The following is a 23,902-nucleotide window of genomic DNA, read 5'->3' on the forward strand; positions in this document are numbered from 1 at the left end:
CAAAACCTAGAGAGGTTATTAGGGTTTTGCCTTAATTACAAATACAATTTCAATGATCCATTTGGTTGTAATTAATAATTCAAATTCTAAGCGGACATTGAAGAGGACAAGTGACAAAAAATATGAATTTGAAGGTTTGATGATGCTATACAATCGAAATAGTTATTTCGAACTCATCAATGCATAAGAGAGGGAGAGAGAGTAGTATTGAATAATTTATCACAAGAACAGGTAGCACCATGCAAATTTGAGATTGAGCTGTAATAAAAGCTAGCCATCATCAACGCACATGATCAATCATCAAATCAATACATCAATGGAAGATGCAGGCAACATCAATTGCTGTTAGATTGTATATGTATGGCTGTTCCGCAACGAGAAAAAAAATAATAGAGAGTCGGTGCTAATAACTTAAATTCCTAATTGTCTATACAATGAAAACTTTGAAAGTATATATATCTATGTGGGTAAAACGCGGAAAATCTGTCCTGCCAACCATAGTATTTATATAAATATATAATATGGTTAGGTTAAAAAAAATGAATGAGAATGTAACCACTTGATAAACTCCAATTTCAAATGCCGTACAACGTGGAAAGTGAACGCCTTGACCTCTCTATTAGTCTGTTATTAAACTCTGATCATGATACTTAACTTATAATATAGTTTTAGTAGTTATCAGGATGAATTGCTAGATTTACCTCTTTATTTTGTTAGGTGTTGATATCGATCATTTATATATAATTCATAGGTTTATTGAGCTTAAAATTCTTAAATATTCATGCATGTTGTCTAGGTCAAGTTTTTCTTTGTTGTTGACTCATTCTTGTAGGGCTCTTTTTGGCGAGCAATATTTTTATAGGTCTTGAATATCGAAAATTCTAAAGTAGTACGTCGATGACATTCACTATGGAATGTAACGGTTATATGCGAGCTTAATTCAAGTTTAATGCATGGATATAATATTCCAATTCAAATGTAACATATATTGTACATTGATGGGCAGAATTAATACAGTAGAGGAACTCCTTGAATATGCTTCAAATTAAACCGCATTGTTAGCTAGTTTAAACAGTAACCATTATTAGTTGCTTAATTATAAGGGTTGATCTCACCTACAAAAAGAATGAGAATGAAATTAGTAGAATATGTGGGTCTAGGTCTAGCAGAGGGCCAGTATATCATGCTTATGGGATAAAGGAATTTGATGGAGAAAAGCAGGAATTCCTTTTGCTGCCTATAAAAGTTCATATTTTGACGGTTCACCTAAAAAGTTCATATATATTTGGTTAATTAACTACGATAATTCTTTAATTTTTATATTACGTACGGAAAGTAGCATTCAAAGTTACATCATTTGGGACATGAATATTCCACAAACTTGAAAAAGAGGGAAAGAGGAACCCACTTATCGTGAAAATTGACGTATAATTGGTTGTCCGGATTTTGCAATTTTAACAAACAAAGATACAAAAATGTTAACTTTCTTGGCTTGTGAAGGCCTTGCAACAGAGGTTAGAGTTAGAAGCATTCTATAAGGGTACTGCGTACTGGAAATTTGTCTAATATAATGTTGGAAACCCACGCGGTCTCCCTGTTCTTTTTAGGGCTAATTTGTCTTTCTGTTGAAGCAGCACTAAAATTTCGACTTTCAAGAGCTATATACCTTATATTTCAGTATAATCATCTTGTATTTCATTATTATTATCATTTCAAGCCATTTACATTAGTACATTTACAGGTTAATCATATTTTTTCATCGAGATGAAATATATGTAGGAGTACGCACGATTCCTTTTGAAATCGTTTTATTCCGAAACCACAACCATACTACTTATTGTTAAATTATGTAGTTTAGTTCAGGTTAAGCTAAAATAAGTTGAAAAAACTACACTAAACTAAACTAAACTAAATTAACATGAGTCGTCTAGTGTGATATCTTACTTTACTTTTGGTTCTTTTTCTCCTCCTTGGTCGCTCCAGACTCGTTGGAAGAATTTGATTGTAGCACATGGAATTCCGTTGCTCTTATATATTTCGAAAAAGGAATGCAATTGTTGATAAATTAGCCAATTTAGGGCTTCTCTCGTCTTCATTTGTTTGACATGCTACTCCTCCTATAAAGATTCATCATTTTATGCAATCAAATTTCTTGGGCATGCCAACTTACATGTTTGTCACCCATGCTTGATGTGTGGTTTTCTTCTCACCCAATTTTTTGGATTTTCCTTTTTTGTTTTGCAGCTTGTCTTACATGTTCTTACATTTTTAAGTTTTATTTTAGAGAGGTTTGGTCCTATGTCCACCCTCTTTTTTTTGTATTTTCTTTTTTTAAGAGGGGTAAAGTGTATGTCTCCCTATTTTCTTGTAATTTTTTTTTTTGGCTTTATAAGGAGTAATGTTTTTGTTCCCCTCACTAGCTGTACTTTTTTCTTTATATTAATAAATTTTCTTCGTATTGTTTAGATTTTTTGAAATAAAATAAAATAAATAAATCATGTATAGAGAGTTACGGTATTAAGACATGCGCGTCTTATTTTTATGTAGACTAATCAAAAGTGTCGGCATTAGACCTTTGACTTTTTAGTGACCTTAAAGCCCCTAACTTGCTTAGTGCCCATCTACATTTCAAGTATTATATTGGCAAATTTGTTGAAGTCAATGTGATATCAGCTGTAGGCATTTTAGTCCTTCCAAGAGCTGAAACTTCAGAGTCGCAGCAGCGAGCCTCCCTTCCCCTCCAAGATTTTCACATACAAGTTTGTGTAGCTAGGTAGGTCTCTTTTGCTATGTGTCACTATCTAATTAAATTGTGACCCCACCACCGCTCCCCAACCGTCATTGTAGCCCTCACTTGATCCCATAATTGTCAATAATCACTAGATGATCATCACCAAATGGACGGTTGTAGTAACATGTATGAGTCTGTCTATGAATGCTTGACGCTCTTGAGTTCACATCTGGCCGTTCATTCACCTTCTTCGCTCCACAATTTTCGTGGAGAAAAAAAATCCACCCCATATTTCATGTTGTAAATTTTTGCATAAAAACACATCAAGCACAAACAAGAAAAAATGGGCCAACGAAGTCCATATATATATAAATATAAATTGACCACCTAGCCATTTCACCATGCCTGTGATCATCACTCTCACACATTCTTCTTCAAATTTCACAGCATGAATCGATTTCAAATCTGCCTCCTTTTTGCTCTGCTGATCCTCCTCTTTGCTCCGAGAACTCATGCAATTCGGAGAAGCTTTCCGAGCCCGTCTTCGGCAAGAAGCCAACAAGTTTTCAGGCCATCAATGACTAGTGCTCCCTCTACCAGAGATCAAGCCAGAGATTTCGTGTCCGAGGAGCGAAGGGTTCCGACAGGATCAAACCCTTTACACAACAAGCGATGATCTTTCAAGTTTTTGAAGAACTCCCATTTCCAGATAAACACACATATTTATCTAGCTAGCTTGTTTACTTAAATTATATTTACAGAAGATATGCTTCATGATAAATTATTTTGTATGCTGTAGTTAATTAGTAGTTAGCTTTAACATATATATAGCTGGATATTTCTATATGCCAAATGATAATCATATAAGTAGGCCTTGAATTTCGATGTCCCATTTGTAGAGATATTGTACAGAAGGTGATTGTGAAGAGCTTTAAGAAAACCCATGTAAGAGTGATTCATATAGTCTTGTTTGACTGTTATTTTTTCTTTTCTTTTCTTTCAGATTGTATTTGCTTAAATTAATTAATTAATTTTCTTTTGGCTTGTTTAAACTTTACCTGAGAATCAGATAACTACTGCATGCATATATAATTTCATATTTGCATTTTGGGAACTTAAATTGGATGCATGCATATGCTTTGGCCTGCCAAAATCTGATGCATGAGAAGTATTTGGTTTCACAGTTTCTTTCATCTTTGAAACTGCAGACTACTGCAGTGACTCGCACACCCATCTAAATATAAACTATTCAAATTTCCATCTTATTTAATCTTCTGGATTTTTCTTGGTAATTGCACCACAACAGAAATAAGGCTTCATACATAAAGCAAGCATATTATTGTAGTGATATATAGTGATTTGCACTCTTCTGTCATTCTACTACTTATTTTTCTAGTGTTTGTGCTTAATAAATCAAAGAATTTAAGACAACAAAATGATACGAATACAATAAGAGAAAATTAGAGTGTGAAAATCAATATATATGTATGTATATATTTATGTATGTATATATATATGCCATGATCACGGTTGCATATTGAGCATATGCACAAAATACAAGATGATATGACAGAATGGAGCTTTATCATCATATCTATTCTATTAAAAGAACCCTCCTTGTCAAAATTTTGCCCCTTTTTTTCCTAGTTTGTCCTCATTTTTGATACACAATATTGACATGAGAAGGCAAAACAGTAATTTTGTATCTTTTGAGAAAATGACAATCATATCCCTATTTTTCCTATTTTACCCTCACTTTTAATACACAATATTTATATAAGGAAGACAAAACATTAATTATGTCGTCGTAGGTCGTACCCAGTGCACAAGGCTCCCGCTTTACGCAGGGTCTGGGAGAGGTGAATGTCGGCTAGCCTTACCCCCATTTATGGAGAGGCTGCTCCCAAGACAAAACATTAATTATGTAATATTAAGAAAAAATATGCATTTATTAAGAGAAATTATCCCATCATTATTATTTTATACTCTTTTAAAAATTTTAAAAATTGAGAAACTGTCTCATCATCATTATTGCATACTCTTTTTAAATTTTAAAAACTAATCACACTCCTTAATAAAAAAAACACAAAATAAAATGAAATTGTTCACACACACAAAGTGTATGCTTATCTGCTAGTATCTCTGAGTCCATGAGAACTAGTTGGTTGAGTTTTCTGAATGAGGCTTAGTTGCTCATCACTCTCACAGTATTAAGTGATGATCAGATGGTGACGAGTAATAAGGTACACATAATAAACTGGGAATGGTATCTAATTGAGTGTGCCTGCTGTATTGCTGGCTGTTTCTGAGCTTTAGAACCCAAATTTGAATGCAGAGTGTAAATACCCATTACTCCATGCAACTACCATACAATTAAGAAGAGGATATCCCTTACTTACCCCCTCCTTGTGCAGATCTCATGGAATATATGTTGACTGTTCAGGGTCCACAAACCCTACAGAACTCAGGTGCACCAAATGCAGTTGAGGGTTATCTATTTATAGCCTTGCCAACTTGTCATAGTATTACTTTTGAAATCTCAAATCTGAAATCCGATTTGAATGTCTAATGTTTTCGATCTTCAAAATATATTTGACACCAATGCTCGAGCCCTCTTGAGACCCCTCAGTCAGTGCTCGAACCTCCCTGAAAACCGCTGAACTAGGTTAAAAGTGTTCAACATGTTCAAAATTTTCCTAATTTAACTATGTCCTAACCATGAATGTAGAAGTATATTTTCTTAATTTATATTTAACATAAAATTGACACCGATGCTCGAGCTCTCTCGAGACCCCTTGATCAATGCTCGAGCCTCTAGCCGAAAACTAGGTTATAACTTTTAGTCTTAAACATGTTCAAATTTGGGCTAGTTTTGAAAATTTCCGGAATTTAATTATCTTCTAAACCATGAATATAGAAATTTGCTGGACTCTTTGGACTTGATTAAATGCAGATGGAAGAATAGCTAAGGTGAGGCTGCCTGTGGGAGGTGGGTGTGGTCCACGGTGTGTAAGTGCACCGCCAACTGGCTATGCATAAGGCATCCCTACCAGAGCCTTTATGTGCTACTGTGTATATATATGAATCTGTTGTATGTGCGCGTGTAAAATTTGCACTAATTTTTTAGTTGAGCAAATTATTACGTAGTTGAAAAAATTAGCCTAACATGATGGATTTCAAGTCAAAAGAATAATCCATCAAATGCTTGTCGTCCCACCACCAACTATTAGGCTTGTGGATTTGGGAATTGATATGTAAAACCTCAGTAACCCTATACTGGATTTATATATACATGTATGTATGTATGTATGTATGTATGTATATATGTGTGCATGTGAAAGAAGGCATGCCTTCGCAGACCTTGTTGAGCGACTTAGAACATGTGAGTAAACAAAACCCTAGAGATCGGGGGAGGGAAAATTCGAACACAAGATCTTGTTGAGTGCGTATGTAAATACACTCTTAACCACTTGAGCTAGCTATCCAATATACGTTTCAACAACTTGATTTCTCGATAATATTTAAGATTCTAAGTAGATAACAATCATTAATTTTCTTGAAACAATGACGATTGTGTGGGGAATTTTTTTCTACTTTTTTAATTACTTACGGTAATAATGCAAAAGACAGAATCTTCTTTCCTCAAGCAAGAAAGACTGAAAGAGGAGATATTTGTTTATCTGCTTGCTGTGCAAGAAGAAGAATGCTGTAATGGTCTTGTCAATGGATGGGGATGGGGATGGGGATGGGGATGGGGATAGAAAAAAACATTCCTTTATAGTTTATTCAAAGTAGCCGCTACACTTGACCATCTTCTTGTTTCGACGTTCAAGTTTTAACAATATGAAATTGATCTTATATAAATACCTATATAATTCAACTTATCCACAATTAAGGTCCATAATTTTCGTAAGCCTAAAGAACGTATTGCAAATTTTCTATACCGTGAGATAGCTAGTAACCCACACCAATAAACGAGTGACGGAGCAAGAATTATAGATCAGGAAGGCCTAAAATTCTCATGTTATAACACTCTTCTGATCTAAGAAAAATAAAGATATGTCATGTCCTAAGTTACTGATCACAATTATTTGAGTCCAGTATGACGTCGTTTTTGAGCGGAAGAAGGAAAGGAGGAGGAGGGGAATAAAATATAAGAAAAAAGCAATAGTATTAAAAGACTTCAAGCAATAAATAAAGAAATTAAGTAAAAATAAAAATAAAAACCAGCTCTCTCCTACTTCCTCTCTCTCCCTCTCTCTTATGATCATACGAGTCTCTCAAAATTCACAGTGATGCCGGTTAAATACTCTTATTTGATATGAATACAGGAATTATTCAACACATGATTGAGTACATTACAGTCAGTGTGAATAATGTGTCCATTACCCCTAAGGTTTTTTCTTTTAATTTTCAGTCTTCTTTGTTCCACGCCCGGTTGTTGTTTCCGGCCGAATATATTACAGATTTTTGGCAGGAATCCGTCCCCCCTTATCGCGGCCGGCCCTCCGAACTGAAGAAACCAGGTACTCGTCCAAATGCAGCTGCTCACTGATTCCCGTTCCTCATGACTTGTAATCTAAACCTGCGCCATATTTCCAAGCCTCAAGACGTCGCTTCCACTCGTACTTCGCCTGGGTGGGAAGTGTACTTAAAAAAGACCTTGTGAAATATGCAACAAGTGACAGTGAGATATACATTCTGCTTACATATTTACCATGACCATAGAAAATTATTTACCTTACTACAGGGTCAGCAAAAGTTGAGAGAAACGTGTAGTACCCCAGCATGAAAAAATGTCCAGACCAGTCAAGAAGCACAGGAATTCCAACCTGAAACACAACGAGGAATTCTACCTGATAACTGAGACTGCTTACCGGGTTGTATAGAGGAATTTGGTTTACGCATTATCACATCAAAAACGAAAAACAGGAGTTCTTAACTCATTGATTACCTGCTTGAAGATTGATGGAATGATTTGAGGTTTAGTTAACATGACTAGGCCTAATGTCTTGGCAAGAGGTCCAAATTGTACAACATCCTGTCGCAATACACGCTTCCATAGTTATACTCTCACACTACATCAAGTTCAGCCAACTTGATTCCCATTTCAAATCAAATGAATAAATCATAAGGAAAGAAAATTACCTGAAGAAATGGTCTTAGGACTGGATCCCCGAGCCTCTGAAGAAAGCGAGCAAAGAAAATTTAATAACAGAAAAAAAACTTACTCAACTGTGTTCCATATGGACAGTCCTACCTGCATGCTTTGAAAATTGGTGTAAAGGAGCTCATTGATGAAATCTGGCGGAACATTAGACTCTTTCTTTGCAGACATTGCTCTTTGAAACAACCATGAAGAACTTAAGTTGGGCTGCACTAAATAGATATTTTGAATCAAAATCAGATAATCGTGAGAAGAAAGAAAAATCCAGGGTTACTGCTTTGCCAGGGATCATCAAAGACACCAACCATGTAAGGGTTCAGAAGCGACAAGTTGTACGAGTCAAGAAGATTGTCGCTCATTGCTTCATATATTCCTTTTCACCAATGAAGAAAGATGGATCCTATTAAGTTTAATCCTCGTACTAAAATTTGCACAGGTTATCATTTTTCGGACATAAAATAAACAAAGCTCCCATGTAAGTGCATACCGTTTGACAACCTGTTGAGGTGCCTAGTCAAGCTTCCAAAACCACCAAATGAAACAGGTGATTGTATTCCGCTAGCATCACCAAACTGCAGAGAATCATTTTGTCACACTTTCCCCTTTTGGTATTCTACCATAATCTATAGGTGGTTTTGTAAGAGGATATAAGTTACCACCTGTAAAACCCGATTAAAAGCTGCTGGCAGCGGGCTGTCAAGTTCGTGGTCCCCAGTTAAGAATTGAAAGGTGTCAGATACAAAAATTAATCGAGTGTATTCCAACTTAAGAAAGGTATGAGAATATTTCGCATCTTTGGAATGTGAACAAAATCTCGTTGCAGTTCAAGCAATAGTTTGCATTATTACAATTTACCTGTCACGATATGTAGGAAAAATACCATATAGCACCCTCTGTATCTCCAAGTCATCAAGAGAGACTTCCTACAGATTATTTGTGAGTGGTTAAAACTTGAGCTATAAGGTGAAATGAAATAGCATCTGAACTGGAACGCCATTTTAATGTCTAGAATGGAATTGCATATGGCCTCATCTGGAGGGTTCTCTAAGCTCGAGAGGCTGGATTAGAACCGAATAACACTAGGGATGTTTAGTTCTTTGAACATATAAGTTCCATGTGATGCCCTATGAATGTTTAGAGATGCGAGCAATTATCGGAAGTGCAATGCTCAAGATCTTGGATAAGAGACACGAGGACGAACTAACCTGATACTCTGGCATCAATTTCCAATATTCTTCTAACAGTTCCTCTATCTTTGGCGATTGGGGTTGAGGAGCAAGATAAGTGAACATATAAGTTGTGCGATCTGTAGGACCTGAACCAGCTGGAAATGCCTGTGAAATGTTTAGAAAGGCTTGATTCTGATAAGCAAAACATCTCCTCTTGACATTACAAGCTAGCAACCACAAAATCAAGTTACCTCCCAAAAGAGTTGGGCTTCTGAGCTCCCGACCTTCCTTGCCAATGAACTGCTATATATAACATCACTGGTAGAGTTATTCGTAAATCCACGAGCACAGGATCCAACAACGACGCAAACTCCATCTGGCTTCCTTCCGGATCTTATCTGCCAATTAAGCCATCAACGAGACTCAATTTTAGCCCGGATTGTCGGTATGCATTAAAATCTGTTACCTAAGTTTGACATCAAATAGACACAAGAATAAAAACTGTTGGTACATTGATACATGAGGATCAAGAAATTGTGATTAGGTCATCATTCTTTTTATAAATTAGCTAACAGCGAAGCAGTTATGTGTTTATACTTTTACAATCTTCAAACTCTAAGGATTAGTTGCTTATTTAAAAAATGCACTCGTACTCCAATTATGCAGAAACATAGAAAACCGACCTGTTTTACAATTGGAGAGAAATTCCCCATTGCATCAATTATGAGACGAGACGACAAAATCTTTTCCTCATTGAGTTGTAGGACCTGTTGAGAAAATTGCAAGAGGAATTCATGCTAGTCATTAGCTCATTAATCTTCAAATATCTTATGTGCTTATGCAATTGTCAAAATACATTCAACCTCTCAAATAATAGTACAATATTTCGTGACAATTCTAATCCTTTGTGTTTTAACAGGTTACTAGCATAATTTAGATAGTTTGTAAGAACCATAGTTGGCCTTTCTTATCAAGGGAACATCTTTCTATAAAGCATAAATGCTGACACCGGACACACTGTAAGAACCATAGTTGGCCTTTCTTGTAAGATACAACTCGTAAAATTTAACGCACTAGAACGAACTATATGGAATTTGTTAGAAACTCACAGCTGCATCTTCATAAATGCTGACGCCGGACACACTGTAGCCTTCAAACATGACTCCACCTAGAGAAGTAAAACGATTCTTCACAACCTCTATAAGCTTCGCTGGCCTGTGATTATAGAAAGGGCGATTCAGAGTAAAGTTTTGAGTTGCAGAACCATCATTCTTTTCCTGTCATTGCTCATAATTCTATCGCTATAAAAAACTAATGCAATTTACAGGAAGAAGAGACAACTCACGAAACACCTAGATTGAGAATATCTTCAACCCAGATATCACCCTTCCCCTCAAAGCCGCATCTGTTCTGATCAGTAGATCAAATGTGAAGAAATAGTTGACATAAATAAACTACATGGTATGAAAGTTGATTGTGCAACACAACCTCCGGCATACTACTCATAAAATAAGCACTGTTTAGGTAGGGATGAACCCCTCTTAAATTTAGTTGATCTTACAAACCGTTAGAAATGTATTGTAGTCAAAGAACTTACAGGGTTGAATTTAGCCGCAGTAACTTGCTCAATGTCACCTTCTAACAGAACTCCGATTTCTACAAGTTCCATGAGCTCTTTCCTTGAGATATTCCATTCCTGTTCCCTCTGATCATTGATCACCAAAATATCCATAAACAATTCATAATACAGTACATTATATTCCAAAATAAAGTTCACAGAACAATTTCTTACCCCCTTTAGTACATTTCTTTCGACAATCCCTACTCGAAGACCTTTGGCGCACAAGGCTGTAGCAATGAAGATTCCCAAAGTTCCACCACAGATTAACACATCAAATGTATCAACCGCTTTGTTAGCCAGATCAGAATTGCTAAAGAGTCCAGGAATGCTCGAAACCACTTTCTTTGGTTCTTCCACAACTACAGGATACATGTCAAAATCACCAACATTTCACCAATTTCGCATACATTTATCACAATCAATACGAGAAAACTGATGAAATAGCATGCACTCCACCTGTTCGAGCAGAGCAAATAGTAGACCAAACTTGGTCCAGCCTCTTCAAGGCACTGTATGAATATGAACCACCAGCACCACCAACTTCCCCACTCACTGATATACTCTCCATTATCCTCTACACCAAAAATTATTAACTTCAAACAATCATTTACTGAGTTTCCATCCAATGATGCAATTCAAGCTTCCAAAACAACAAGAAGAGAAAAATCTGTGCATAAATTCTCTGTGCAGGACGTCCGCCCTTTATTAAAGAACAAAACGCGCATATATATTATCAAGGGAGATTTTTTTGCTCCTTCCCAATGAAATAGGAATATGTACATTTCTGCCAATTCCAATTTGATACGCGTGCAAAAAATTCTCTTTACGTGTTTTTGATGAATTACTTGTCAATGTTTCAAACTGTGAATTGCAGGAACGAGGAATGACTCATTCAAGCAGTGTCCTTACCAAAAACATGTCAATACATTTTGTTCGTGACAATAATATCGACAGATTAGTGATGACATATTCAGTCTATCGTTTAATAAAGAGCAGACGTCAGTTCCGTACCTGAACTAACATAGGCAAAACAAAGAAACGAAATTTGGAACTTAAATACAAGGGGTACCTGAGTTCTGGAGGGAGGGGCCTGAGTCTGCAAGCAGAGGCATCTTCGAGCTCTTGCACTTCTTCTCTGAGCAAGTAGTGGGCCCTCCTTTGTGCTGTGAAACAACCCATTGACGGATTGAAGCTGAAGCAACGCCATCACTCCTGAAAACCATGTACAAAACCAACTCCTCTCACTTGCGCATCTGACGCTAAAAGCATGTCATATCTAAAGTCGTCTAAAGCCCCAGAAATGTATCCGTCCCAGGACTCGACACGTTCACAAATAACGACCAAACCAACTTCCTTCCCTTTTTCATTTTTCGAAAAAGAAAAAGGAAAGGAAACTGAACTAGCCAGTTCCCGGTCAAATCTGTAGGTAGGTGCGGGTGAGGAAAAATTGGTCACGGGTGAGTGACCGAATCAAAGTCCTTGTAAGCGGTGGTAAATAATTGGGGTATTGGATAAACCTTGGACTTGGAGGGAGGGGTTGGGGTTTTACTTTCGGAGCTCTTCCTGCTCAGTCTCTCACTCTTCTCCTCTGAATTTGAAGGTTGCATCTCAACAGGTAAAATCCCATAACTTTCTCATCTGAATTTACTTTCCAAATTATGCTGTTTCTGGGTTTTGTTCTATTGGATGGAGTTTTTTGCTTACTGGGTTTCACTTAATTTGGAAGAAAAAAGAAGAAAAAACAAATCTTGAGAATCAAAGTTGTGTAATTTGTTTGAAATGTGGATTAGGGGTTTTAGGGATTTTTAGTCCAAATATCTGTTTTCTTTTTGTAATTCGAATGCTTCAACTGTTTCTGTCATTCTGTGTGGTGCGTGTTGAGAGCGTGAATCGTCATCGGAGAGTTAAAGCGTTGCGTAATAGTTTAAATTCGAGCGCCTCGTCACGTTGCCAATTGATTTTGTGTTGGATGCTCACTTTCTAATAGAATGTTTTGGAGCTGTTAATGATTGCTGCAAGTAGTCGACGACGTAGAATTTCTGGGGGAAATGTGAGATTTTGAGACCACCAAGAAGCAGCATGTTGCTTACTTGTACTCTCTTTGCATTTGGGATTTGGGATTTGGCCATCCAGAGCGATTACGTTAGGTCGAGATATCATCTTGTTGGTTTGCCTTTGTTGATTAATTGTGCAATGCCGCGTTGTTAGCAGGCAATCAAGGCAGAATTAGACATGGCAAGTGTGATCATGGCCCCAACTTTCAGCTCACTCTCAGTCAGCAGAAATGGCAGAGATTGGAGCGAGCGGAGTGGTGCTAATGCACAACCTCGTGGTATGAAAGTGAAGGCAATGCGAGTAGAGAAACCTCTGGAGGAACTGTACCAAGTAAGAGTGGAAAGAAAGGTGTCACAGGAGAGACTAGCTGAGCTTGGAGTCTCGAGATGGTCAATGTGGAAGACGGGCAAGTGCAAGCTGCCGTGGGACTGGCAGGTGGACCAGCTGGTTTACATTGAGGAAGGAGAGGTGAGAGTCGTGCCTGAAGGCAGCCAGCAGTACATGCAATTTGTGGCCGGAGATCTTGTTCGTTATCCCAAGTGGCTGGAGGCTGACCTCTGGTTCAACGGTCCTTACCAAGAGCGTTACAGTTTCCGAGCCTACGGCGATGATTAGTAGAGTTGAATTTTGTATTTCAACATGATATGTACGCTCCTCGGACTTGATTAGTACACTTCAAGTTCGTATTTGATACTATTTTCACATGAACCGCAAACATTTTTTCTGCATCAAGTTCGCGACTGCTAAAACAAGATTTTGACATACCTATCTCATGCATCAAGGTCACAAATCTCCGCCACACCGGAAACATTTGATCAAGCACTGGACTACGGAAACATTTCCGAGAGACGGAATACATTGCTTTGGTTGAAAGTTGAAACAGAAACAGAAAAATGTAAACTTTTCTCACCATTATACAACAAATTTGATCATCAATCTAACAAGTAATAATCACTCACCCCTATAACAAATTCTTTATATTACACACACCTCCATGGCTGTAGAGGGTACAACTCGCTTTCCTCCGACCATGACTGATTAGGGAAAACAGAATTTGTGAGTCGCGAGGGTCTCAACTCAACTACCTGAAGAAGCCCGTGGTTGTGGGTTAGTATCAATGGAGGAAGTAAATCCTGAGACAAGCACAGCCTCATTGCCCAAAGCCTTGGAGGCAGCCACATCTTCTAAGCGTTTCCACGTTGATTCACGTTTCTCCTGTGTTTCTTTCTCTTTGGATTCATCTTCTTGGAAGCCGACCAAGCACTCATCAAAGAGTTCTTGATCAACATCTGAGAATATCTTTTTCACATTCAGTGTCAAACTCTGAACAGCTTGATTCCAATGACTCCGTGTGTTTTTCTCCAGGGCTGGGAAGATTATTGGCAGAATCACTTGGCGATTCTGTGTGACCAAATTTCTTATGTGATCGTTATTCCACAAAAACAATGCACGTTCAGCTACCTGCCAGTGGAAAGCAAGCTAAGACAACTTCACATCAAGTAAAACTAAAGTGACAATCCAAATTTCAGATCATTGTAATGAACCATACATATACACCAAATCTTGCACACCAAAACCATTTGCTGTCCAGTTTCCTAAATAGTAAATACCAAAACCAAGTGCATTGTATCTACGTAAGAAAAGGTACTTAAATCAGAAATTCCCACGGACTACTATGAACAGCAGAAATTCTTATCACCATCAACCTATTGTGCGCCAGCAAAACTTACCAACAAATGACACCTAAAGTTCTCAACTCAAATGATTTCTAAACTTCCACCGCCATTCAGGTCCCATATTGCTCTCCAACTCAAGGGAAATCTCAACTTACACAACTTTGTAAAGCAAATATGAAGTTGTTCATTAATGCACCATTATACTTAGGTGCAACTTGGACAACTCGTCTAAACCAATTTTGACAACTAGCACATCACCCCAGTTCCAATGAACCTGAACCACAATCTGAAGTAACCCAACAGTTCTGACAACGGGAATTCTATAATTGTCACTCAACCAAGTGGTGCAGATAAAAAATGCAAAGCAATTTCGTGAATAAGTATGCAAAACTTGATTTGAAATGCAAGACACAGAAATTTACAGATTTGTTGAAGACAAAAATCTCCAAAAAAAAAAAATCAAAAGCCTCAAGCTTTAACATATCTAGTACATCTCACAAAACCAACTGGGTGACCAGTTCAAAAGGCAACCGTATAAGAATCTATAAAATTCATCATGTTGAGAAACGTTACGCTGGAAGAAAGACATTGAAAATGGACAGCCATCAGAAGTATAAGTGCACAGTAAAAAAGATAAAGATATTGTTGAAAAGTACCTGAAAATGTGAGCTGTTTAGGCAGTTACCAATTTGACGGAATAAGGGGACCATGCAGCGCTGAAATTCTGATGGCTGGGTAGCTTCCAGAACCTCTTCCAATTCACCAAGGAACATAACTTCCTTTGAACTATTCGTTATGGGCCAATACTTCAAAAGTCCTCGAATCACTGTATCCGCCAGCTTGGCATCTTTCTCCACAAACTGACTAATGCAATATGAGAGTTGCTGATGGTACATAGATACACACTTGGGCTTGTGAAGAGGAATCAAGGCACGAACAAGGAACAGCTTGTGCTCTTCCTTCAAAGGCAAAGCAAAACCGTTGATTATGCTGCCTAAGATTTCAAGCAATTCCGCAATCCCATTGTGCTTCTCAGTCTCAAAAATGAACCAAAAGAAGATGTTGTTAATGGATTTCCTAATGAACGGTCGATGCACCATGAACTTCCCATAAATGCGATGGAGAATCGTCTTTAGGTATTCCCTCTCTCTTTGGTCCTCAGAGTTAAACAAATCAAGCAACTTCAACACAAATGAATGATCAATATATCTTTTAGCTAGCTTGGCATCGATCTCTGGAGAAGCCACAAATCTTAATAGACATTCATACACAATCTGCAGATGAGGCCAAGCTGGTTCCAACATTTGGTCCTCCTCGTCTTGGTCATAAATTTCAGGACCCTTGTTATCAAGATTGGAAGACGAAAATGTACGAAACAGATTGGTCGCCACCATCTTTGTAATCTCTTGCATTGCCACCTCATTGAACTTCGATGTTACTGATGAAATGTAATCTACAAGTTCAAGTAAAGTTAGCCTCTTGACGTCCTTCTCCTTGAGATTCTTCGAGGGATCATTAAAATCAAAAACCACACAACACATATTCAACTTCTTAAAAAAATAATTCTGCCTTTCTGAACTTGGAACATCCTTGAAACTCGGCAGAGCCTCGTATGCACCCGATGACAACAAAGGACCTGCTTGAGTTGCAAGGGGAGCTGATTTCTTTGAGTGATTCGATTTAACCCCGCCCGAGGAGTGCGAGGTAAGAACCCCATTGCTCGAACGAGAATTGCCCGAACCCAAATTCGAAAATTTTGACGAAGAAGAGCTCGATTTTGAGCTGTGGGATGAATTTGGGCCATTCCCATTTGCCCCTCCGTCACTATACGCATCGCTTTGCGATGATTTCGAGGGTTTCCGGGGTATTTTACCCCATATATTTTTTATCATATCTACAAAACCTTGACCCTAAACTTCTGTAAAGACTAATCGAGCTTTCTAGCTCAGAACCGAATTCAAATCATTGGCATTCCCAAAATCCAACAATCCAATCCACACGTAAGGTCACAATTTATGAACAGAAACAAAAACGCTATCAGAGGGACATGCCCTTGCCCTAGACGATTCATCCGGGCACGAAATCCTCATAATTCCTGACAAAGAATTCAAATTGAAGGGAAAAAATTGTGGGTTTTGAACAGATTGAAGAGATACGCAAGAAAAATCGACTTACATTGACTGCGTAAGCAAAGGGATCCGAGAAAGTGCGAGAAAACGACAGAAAATGTGAAGGAAGACCTGGAAAAATCCGAGCTGCAAGTCTGGAAGTCGGGTCTTCAGCTGATAAAACCCCACAATTTGGAGAGAGAGAGAGAGGGTAAAGCGAAAAGAATCAAAGTTTTGAATTTTTTTTTTTTTTTAAAAAACGAAAAGAAAATTGTCTGGTTAGATATAAATACAGCGGAGCCTCAACATTTCTCTGCAAAATGTAAGCTCCTCTCCGTAAAAAAACAAATAAAAAACCTCCAACTTTGCTTTTATCGTTGTTTCGAACCTCTGATGGAGAAAACGAAAGTGGAAGAAAAACTAGGAAATTGGGAGAGTTGCCATTTACCCAAACGTCCTTTAACCGTTTAACCTGTATTTTATTTTATTTTATTTCTAAAAATTGAAAGAAAAAAGTCTTTTGTTTATAAAGCGAAAATAAACTTGCATAATATATGAAAAGAATAAATTGGCGAGACTAATTTTATTAGGATTGGTCCGAGCATGACAATTCTCACATTTCTAATAGAACCACGTGTCGTTGAGTGGAACAAAAAATAAATAAATTAGAATTTAAACCCGTGGTAGTCCATTAACGAATTTAGTTCAAAAATGATTTTTCCATTAAATGTTCGTCAAATACAAAGATAAAAATATACTTGAGGTGTGCACATTCTTCTTCCTCGTCTATCTGCTGACTCTCTAACTTCTTATATAAATTGCAGTTGTGAACCAGCTTCTTGAAGAGTTCCTCGCGGTCTATAGGAAAGTTTTGCGACAAATTCTTAAAACCAAGCACGCGTTGCAACTGAGCTCTCCATGTAAGATCTCAAGGTCGACTCCTCGACGAGAAGGTTCACAGTCAAAGTATATTTTTACCCTGTATTTAACGGATATTTATTGGAAAAATCACTTTTAAACTACATTTGCCAAAACACTACACGAAGATTTAAATCCTAATTTCCTACCACAAAGCTATTTTCGATTGCCGTATCACCACGAGCACTGTTTATACATTTTTTGTTTTTAGTCGAAATGAGCACTGTTTATCCTATTAGGCCATGGTTGAAATTATCACGTGTATATCAGTAAAAGTGGATCACTTTATCAATAATACAAACATTAAATCCAACATAACCTGTTATTTTTTAATACAATGAAGAAATATAGTATAAATAGAAAAAAAATTAATATAATATCTATAATTATATATATATATATATTAAATAGCTTGGTTGGCCAAGATAAGAGACTTAATCATCAGCTTTGCTGGCCAAGTTAGGTCAAGATGCCTCTTTAGACATCTCATGACTCTGTCTTCCATTTGGTCTCTAGAGAGAGAGAGAGAGAGAGAGAGAGAGAGAGAGAGAGAGATTTTAGTTAATGTGTACCATAGTAGCATGGTAATAACAAAGACCAGAGAAATGTACCAAAGATGCGACTCGACGTGAATCCAGAATTTGATTCTTCAAAATCTGAGACATGCACAAATAACATACAGCAACAGTTAATTATGCAGGTTGACAAAAGCATGCGGTTATGATAATGGCAATACATGATGATCCTCAAACCAGTGGTTAAGTAGCACATTCACACGCCTGCGTAGACAGTCGATCTTGAGGGGGAAAATGGCATGAGCAGGGAGAAAGCAGGCTGATAGAATAGAGCTCAGCTCCACCAGCCAGTAAGATCAACCCAGTGGCAACTGATGTGTTTACAAGGACAAAGGGCGAGCGCAAACCCACCAGTTAAGTGAGCCAAATGGGGTTGTTCCAGTTACTCCTGAAACTGCACCCGCCATGCCTTTGATCAACATATGCAGCTCACTTTTTCTCATACCCAAAGACAGACGGTGAAGCAAAAGAAAAAGGGGAGAGGAGGGGGGGTGATTAAAAAAACAAAAACTAAAACAGTTGCCATTGCATGCAATACTGAGCAATGCCAGCAATAAACACATCGCCACAAATCCAAGGTTCCTCCTAAATGTTTGGTTTGATGTGTTCTCATTTGTTCTGTGCTCAAATATGATTTTGATGTCTGGCAAGGACAACATAGAACACAAAGTCATCGCCTATGTCTAGCACGCATACAAACATTCAAAAGCTATAAAAAAAGGCCTTTGGATTGTGCAAGCGCAGTATCTTCTCTGCACTGTACATTTCCACAACACACAACATCAGAGCTAATGCCAAAGAAGTCGGATACCTCCTCACTAAGCATCCGAATCAAAAGGTCACCTCTTCCGGCGCTTTGGCTCCACCTAGAACAAAATTCAAAACAGAAAAACACCATCATTGTTAATAAGATATGATCCTTCACTGACGCAAGGAAAGCAATAGGATGATGTTGATATGAGCTCAACAAAATTACATCAGAAACAGTCAAAAAAATTTACTTAATGCTCTGGTTTAGGCTTCAGAGAATTAAATCTGCCATTTTAACAGCATTACCTAAAATTAATTCCAATAGTTAACAGAGTATCATAATCACTATCCATAAGACCTCTCTCTCTCTCTCTCTCTCTCTCTCTCTAAACTTTATGTTTTCTTTATCCACTATTTATTCCATAGGTTGTCACTGAATCATCTAACGATTTTGGGTAAGGAAAACCAATTGTTTTAGGCAAAGACAACGTCTCCAGCATTCCAATTTTCAAACTGCATTAACTAAGGAAAAATTGCTGACAAGGAAATTAAGTCATAAAGATTCTCTATATTTTTTGAGTAAATAGTGACAAAAGAAACAAAGTTACACAAATTCTCTTAATCTGGACAACTGCATTAACTGGGATGCATTCAAGAACCTTTTGGAATTCGATGAACAAAACACACAGAATTTTTACCTTAGCCTCAACAGATGGTGATACCGGGAATGTGTTCAAGGATCTTTTGGCATCATCATCAGATGAACAGTCAGAACACAAAAAGTGCTCCAACTTTTTTGCATCTTCAATTGTCATACCCATACAAGAGGGATGAAACCTGCAAAAGATGAATGCAAAACATGAAGCATGTCTGTTATTACCATTTACAATGCCACCTTAATTCAATTGAGAACACCAGCATTTAATTATGTTGCCGAGGCAAAGGCATTGTGATGGTAAAAAATTCCATCGGATAGATTGTAGACCTAAAATGCACCTGTCAAAAGTAAAATATTCCACTATCTTTGAAGTGTTTCTTAACAGTAACCAACCAATTTTCTGTTGACAGTGTACTTCATCTGATCTTATATTGCTCGAGTAATATGACAGGCTCATGCAAAAGTATCATAAGTAAAGGTTAAAACAGAAAAAGAAAATCATAAGAGCCAGCTTAAATTTTCAATCCAACTCCTACTGATATAGATATTGTCATCATTATTTCCATTAAGAGTTCCGTATTCTAAAACCATTAATAAATAACCGTTGCGATTGAAATTTAATACCCTTCCTAAGATCAAGTTCTTAAGCATCCACCAAACAACTATCAAACTTAATAAACCAAAAGAAGACCTTGTACAATAGACACATACTATGTTAAGCATAAGCAGACATTTATTGCCTTAAATTCAGCAAATTAGAAGGTTCGAGATTACTGGAAATGAAGGTAAAAAAGGAGATCAAAAGAGTCCCCCGCCCCAACTCACATTACACATGGTTTTAAAAAGACAAATACATTCCATGTATTAAGGGCTACTGAGATTGAGCCACATTGCATATGTTTTGAAACCCAAATATGGTCAATAATACCTGATATTTGCTATGAATTAAAACTCTTCATGGAACATTCCACATGCTTCACTAACTCCTATACAATAAATGAAGCTCAATGTGTTTGCCATCGAGCAATCTGAAATTTTGACAAACATCTCATCTCATCATCTGCAATACCTAAGTAGTAATTGAATTTAACAATCAACACCTTCACCTTTTACAAATGGAGTCATATGGCACTAGCAGTCACAATTTCCATTTTCTATTCTACACAACTACTCATCAAGAAAGCTTCTAAAAGCAAATTGCATACACTCAATGATTATTGAAACAAAATGCATACAAACTTTGAAATGGATGAACAATACCAAGCACAAAACAAGAGAGTTACCAGTCCTTGCATCCCTCACATTGCACCATAAGGTCATCCGGATTGTATGGCATCTCACATTTACAATACCTTCCAACACAATAACCAAAACCGAATAATTTCAAAAATCAATACCAATCATATATTTATCGGTCAGCGTTTGTGTGTGTAATAGATATAGTATAGAACAAAAAGAACACATTGCTTACACAGCCACGCGGTCTGGAGTGAATCCTCCTGTGGAAGCCTTGTACTCAAATCTACAAAAGTAATCCTCAGCTCCCACATTCTCAAGCTTAGTGTAGTTCTTGAAGGAGTGCACTGTACACTTCCCTTCAATAGTGTGTGCACTCTGGACATCATAGTGGTCTGATAAAAATAGCTCCTTGGCCCCATGGAACTGTCTTCTTCCTCCAATTGATTCCTCAGGCCGATAATACCATCGAACCCGAACCTTCACATTGTTTCGGTGGTCAGCTTCGAGCTTCTCCACGCGTGCCACATATGGAGGCTTATCAGTGTCTGACGGCCGCATTAGCACACAGTCACCAGCTGACCATTACAAAATCAATTGAAATATCAATGCCACACAAAGCAGAGAAACATTAACTTAATTTCATAACAGTTGACAAAAAACCGAGTCTTTAGCACCAATAATTTGAAATACTATGCCAAGTTTTGGATTTCCAGAGCTCGAAATTCAAATTTTGAATCTGGGTTTTACAGATAACTTCATATATATATATATATGTCAAGATCGAAATTTTCACTCTCTGAAATCTAGATTTAATAAAAAGTGAGACGATTTCGAGTTTTTAGAAGCTAAACTTGAAAAATAAATTTTGGGTTTCTGTCAGAGAGAGAGAAGGAGAGAGGATAGTTACGTCGAACGATTTTGTTGGTCCCCTTGATGGTGTAAGAGTCAAGGTCCTTTTTTCCAGGTTTGGTCTTGGCCATGAATGTTGAGCAGCTCAACTTCTGCGATTTCAGACAGGCGGATGGCGGCGGAGACACGGAAGCCGGATTTAGGGAAAATGTGAGAAAAATGAGGCGAAATTGTTGTATGAAAGTGATGAATTTATATTAGGGTTTTGTGGATTAGATGGAGGGCTTTAGAAGGTAAGGGTTTAATGGCAAACGGAAACCCTAGAAATTAGAAGGTTTGGACAAACGGGGAAAGCGGGGAGGAGAAGATTTGGTCGGAGAGAGAGAGCGCTTTTGCTTGGACGGATGCGACTTGCGAGGATGAACAGAATGGATGGCAATATCATCATGTATCATTCATTCATTCATCACCACCACCATCATCATCCATTCTTGCATACATTCATGCGCATTTTATATACTAAAACAAAATTATGTCTTGCTTTTCTTTTTCTTTTTACTAATAGTGATGTCATCGACAATCGTCCGATGACTGTCAGCTGTTAATGTAAGCCGGTCATTGAACGTATGATGCATGTTCTCAACGCGTCACTCATGTATGCATAAATGGTTCCTTCAAAGTCCAAATGCATAAATGCATGTCTTCAACACGTCAACTATGCACGCACTAAACGAGTTCCTCAACGCACGTATCAACGGGTCACTCTAACACTACCTTTTTTGACACAACGATATTCATGTGAGTTGAATCTATGACCGCTCATTTACAATGGGGCAACCACTAATTATGTATCAAATGCAATACAAATTTAATACGTCATCGTCATCCATGTGAGTTGAATTTGTGACCTTTCACTACAAATGAAAAGAAATACTCTTAAAACCAAACCAATTTTTTAACTTTAGAGAGGTTATTACTTAACAGAAGGTAGTAGAAAAATATTAGTTATGTTATTTCCTAAATAGGATTTCTTAGGTGCCAAGTATTTTATTTTTTACATATTTTTGTACTCATCAACAATTATAATTATGTGGAGGAGTGTTTCCTTAAGATGGAGCCAAGAAAAAATCTAACTTATTATAATATGAAATTTATTATAATACATAACTAAAATATTTTATTGGCTTAATGAATATTGTATTTTCTAAACAAGATTCTTTGTGTGCGAAGTATTTTATTTCTTGCATATTTTTATACTTATTGACAATTATAATTATATGTACGGTGTGTTTCCTCAAGAGATTAGGAAAAATTATAAAAGGGCATGTTCGAGAATATATTTTGAAATGACTAAAAGTTTTTTTTGCTAACTAAAAGTTCTTGTTATTATGTTTGGTAGAAAATTTTAAAATTATTTGTAGGTTATGGAAGTGTTTTTTTAGATTATGTTCTTCTTCAAGAAGCATTCTCAAGTGTTTTCTAAAAGTACTTGAATTTTAATTAAAATTTTAACGTATTTTTAATTATATAATAAAAATTTTAACATATTTTTAATTTTATAATAAAAATTTTAACGTATTTTTAATTATATCACTTCTAGATAAAGTGCTTCAGACATATATAATTTCAAACGAGCCCTTATCTATAAAAAATAATTTGGTGTGCGGTTTTTCACTTTTTGTGATACAACGAAAATAGAAAAAAAGAATTTGGTGTTTTGTTTTCACTTTTTATGATACAAAGAAAATATAGTGAAAAGATGAAGAATGAAAATGGGTACTGAGAAAAGGTAAAAGAAATAAAGAAAAATGAGTGAAACAAAATTTTGAAAGTGAAAACAAATTTTTTTTTTTTTTTTTTTTTTTTTTTTTTTTGTATACGTTTTCTTATACATTTCTTCCGTCTCTCACCATCTTTCATCACTCTTTTTCATCTCTCATTTTCACCCTATATTTTACCGATATGGCAATCACAGAAAACAAAAAGTAAAAACCAAAAACCCAATAACTATCAAACAGACCAGTAAGTAGTAGAGAGATTTATAAGTGGAATTGTAACATCGCTTAACAATATACACTGAAAAATCTTCTATGTGTTCCTGAAACACTTACCATGTGTTGCACATTTCCACGTTATAAGATGTACAAACGATATGATTGAATTTCTCACTTTTAGTGTATTCTTCTTCACTTGTAAGGAAGAGGGGAATGGGTTTTATGTTCGGTTCTCGTCAAAGGTGAAGTTTAACCACATTGTTATGGCAAGCTCATTATAAAACTTATCTCACTTGCCCGTCCCCTTAGTGTAAATATTATCATTTGTTCAAAACAAGTAAATAAAAAATAAGTACATATGATATAGCTTAAATGCAATATAACAATACATG

At 36.8% G+C, this 23,902-nt stretch overlaps 4 protein-coding genes across 5 annotated transcripts; 1 reads left to right on the top strand and 3 right to left on the bottom strand.

The window, feature by feature from the left end:
• Window positions 1-6,885: 6,885 nt before the first annotated feature.
• On the bottom strand, window positions 6,886-12,039 carry LOC103442633 (uncharacterized). Of its 2 annotated transcripts, none has more exons than XM_008381436.4 (18): window positions 11,758-12,039; window positions 11,145-11,262; window positions 10,860-11,047; window positions 10,665-10,772; window positions 10,413-10,477; window positions 10,177-10,282; window positions 9,751-9,834; window positions 9,319-9,465; window positions 9,104-9,232; window positions 8,754-8,821; window positions 8,558-8,591; window positions 8,386-8,470; window positions 8,204-8,271; window positions 7,992-8,105; window positions 7,880-7,915; window positions 7,686-7,772; window positions 7,472-7,563; window positions 6,886-7,393 (listed from the first exon to the last, which is right to left on the bottom strand). In XM_008381436.4, exons 1-18 carry the CDS (start codon window positions 11,893-11,895, stop codon window positions 7,297-7,299), a joined length of 1,764 nt encoding a protein of 587 aa, XP_008379658.1. In that variant the 5' UTR covers window positions 11,896-12,039; the 3' UTR covers window positions 6,886-7,296. The 2 variants fall into 2 exon arrangements, 1 of the variants encoding a protein (XP_008379658.1); XR_003775990.2 differs by having other exon boundaries at window positions 7,028-7,393; window positions 7,992-8,110; window positions 11,758-12,018.
• A 175-nt stretch (window positions 12,040-12,214) lies between these two features.
• On the top strand, window positions 12,215-13,475 carry LOC103442632 (uncharacterized). The gene is made up of 2 exons (XM_029107991.2): window positions 12,215-12,303; window positions 12,897-13,475. Exon 2 carries the CDS (start codon window positions 12,921-12,923, stop codon window positions 13,356-13,358), a length of 438 nt encoding a protein of 145 aa, XP_028963824.1. The 5' UTR covers window positions 12,215-12,303; window positions 12,897-12,920; the 3' UTR covers window positions 13,359-13,475.
• A 96-nt stretch (window positions 13,476-13,571) lies between these two features.
• Window positions 13,572-16,977, bottom strand: LOC103442630 (serine/threonine protein phosphatase 2A 59 kDa regulatory subunit B' gamma isoform-like). The gene is made up of 3 exons (XM_008381434.4): window positions 16,595-16,977; window positions 15,076-16,514; window positions 13,572-14,204 (listed from the first exon to the last, which is right to left on the bottom strand). Exons 2-3 carry the CDS (start codon window positions 16,309-16,311, stop codon window positions 13,821-13,823), a joined length of 1,620 nt encoding a protein of 539 aa, XP_008379656.2. The 5' UTR covers window positions 16,312-16,514; window positions 16,595-16,977; the 3' UTR covers window positions 13,572-13,820.
• Window positions 16,978-18,515: 1,538 nt separating this feature from the next.
• On the bottom strand, window positions 18,516-22,048 carry LOC103442629 (chromatin remodeling protein EBS). Its single transcript, XM_008381432.4, has 5 exons — window positions 21,575-22,048; window positions 20,900-21,242; window positions 20,712-20,780; window positions 19,469-19,607; window positions 18,516-18,886 (listed from the first exon to the last, which is right to left on the bottom strand). Exons 1-5 carry the CDS (start codon window positions 21,645-21,647, stop codon window positions 18,860-18,862), a joined length of 651 nt encoding a protein of 216 aa, XP_008379654.1. The 5' UTR covers window positions 21,648-22,048; the 3' UTR covers window positions 18,516-18,859.
• Between the last annotated feature and the right edge of the window lie 1,854 nt (window positions 22,049-23,902).

Source organism: Malus domestica, chromosome 09 (assembly GCF_042453785.1).
Source record: "Malus domestica chromosome 09, GDT2T_hap1".
Lineage (NCBI taxonomy): Eukaryota > Viridiplantae > Streptophyta > Magnoliopsida > Rosales > Rosaceae > Malus > Malus domestica.

Coding starts and splice junctions, on each gene's coding strand:
- LOC103442633 (XM_008381436.4), bottom strand. CDS start 11,895: ATGGCGTTGCTTCAGCTTCAATCCGTCAATGGGTTGTTTCACAGCACA. Junction 10,773..10,859: donor AAAGAAATGTACTAAAGGGG/GTAAGAAATTGT, acceptor ATCAATGATCAG/AGGGAACAGGAATGGAATAT. Junction 8,471..8,557: donor CTTTTAATCGGGTTTTACAG/GTGGTAACTTAT, acceptor GATTCTCTGCAG/TTTGGTGATGCTAGCGGAAT.
- LOC103442632 (XM_029107991.2), top strand. CDS start 12,921: ATGGCAAGTGTGATCATGGCCCCAACTTTCAGCTCACTCTCAGTCAGC.
- LOC103442630 (XM_008381434.4), bottom strand. CDS start 16,311: ATGATAAAAAATATATGGGGTAAAATACCCCGGAAACCCTCGAAATCA. Junction 14,205..15,075: donor TAAACAGCTCACATTTTCAG/GTACTTTTCAAC, acceptor TTCCACTGGCAG/GTAGCTGAACGTGCATTGTT.
- LOC103442629 (XM_008381432.4), bottom strand. CDS start 21,647: ATGGCCAAGACCAAACCTGGAAAAAAGGACCTTGACTCTTACACCATC. Junction 21,243..21,574: donor GACCAACAAAATCGTTCGAC/GTAACTATCCTC, acceptor TGTAATGGTCAG/CTGGTGACTGTGTGCTAATG. Junction 18,887..19,468: donor CACCATCTGTTGAGGCTAAG/GTAAAAATTCTG, acceptor ATTTTGTTCTAG/GTGGAGCCAAAGCGCCGGAA.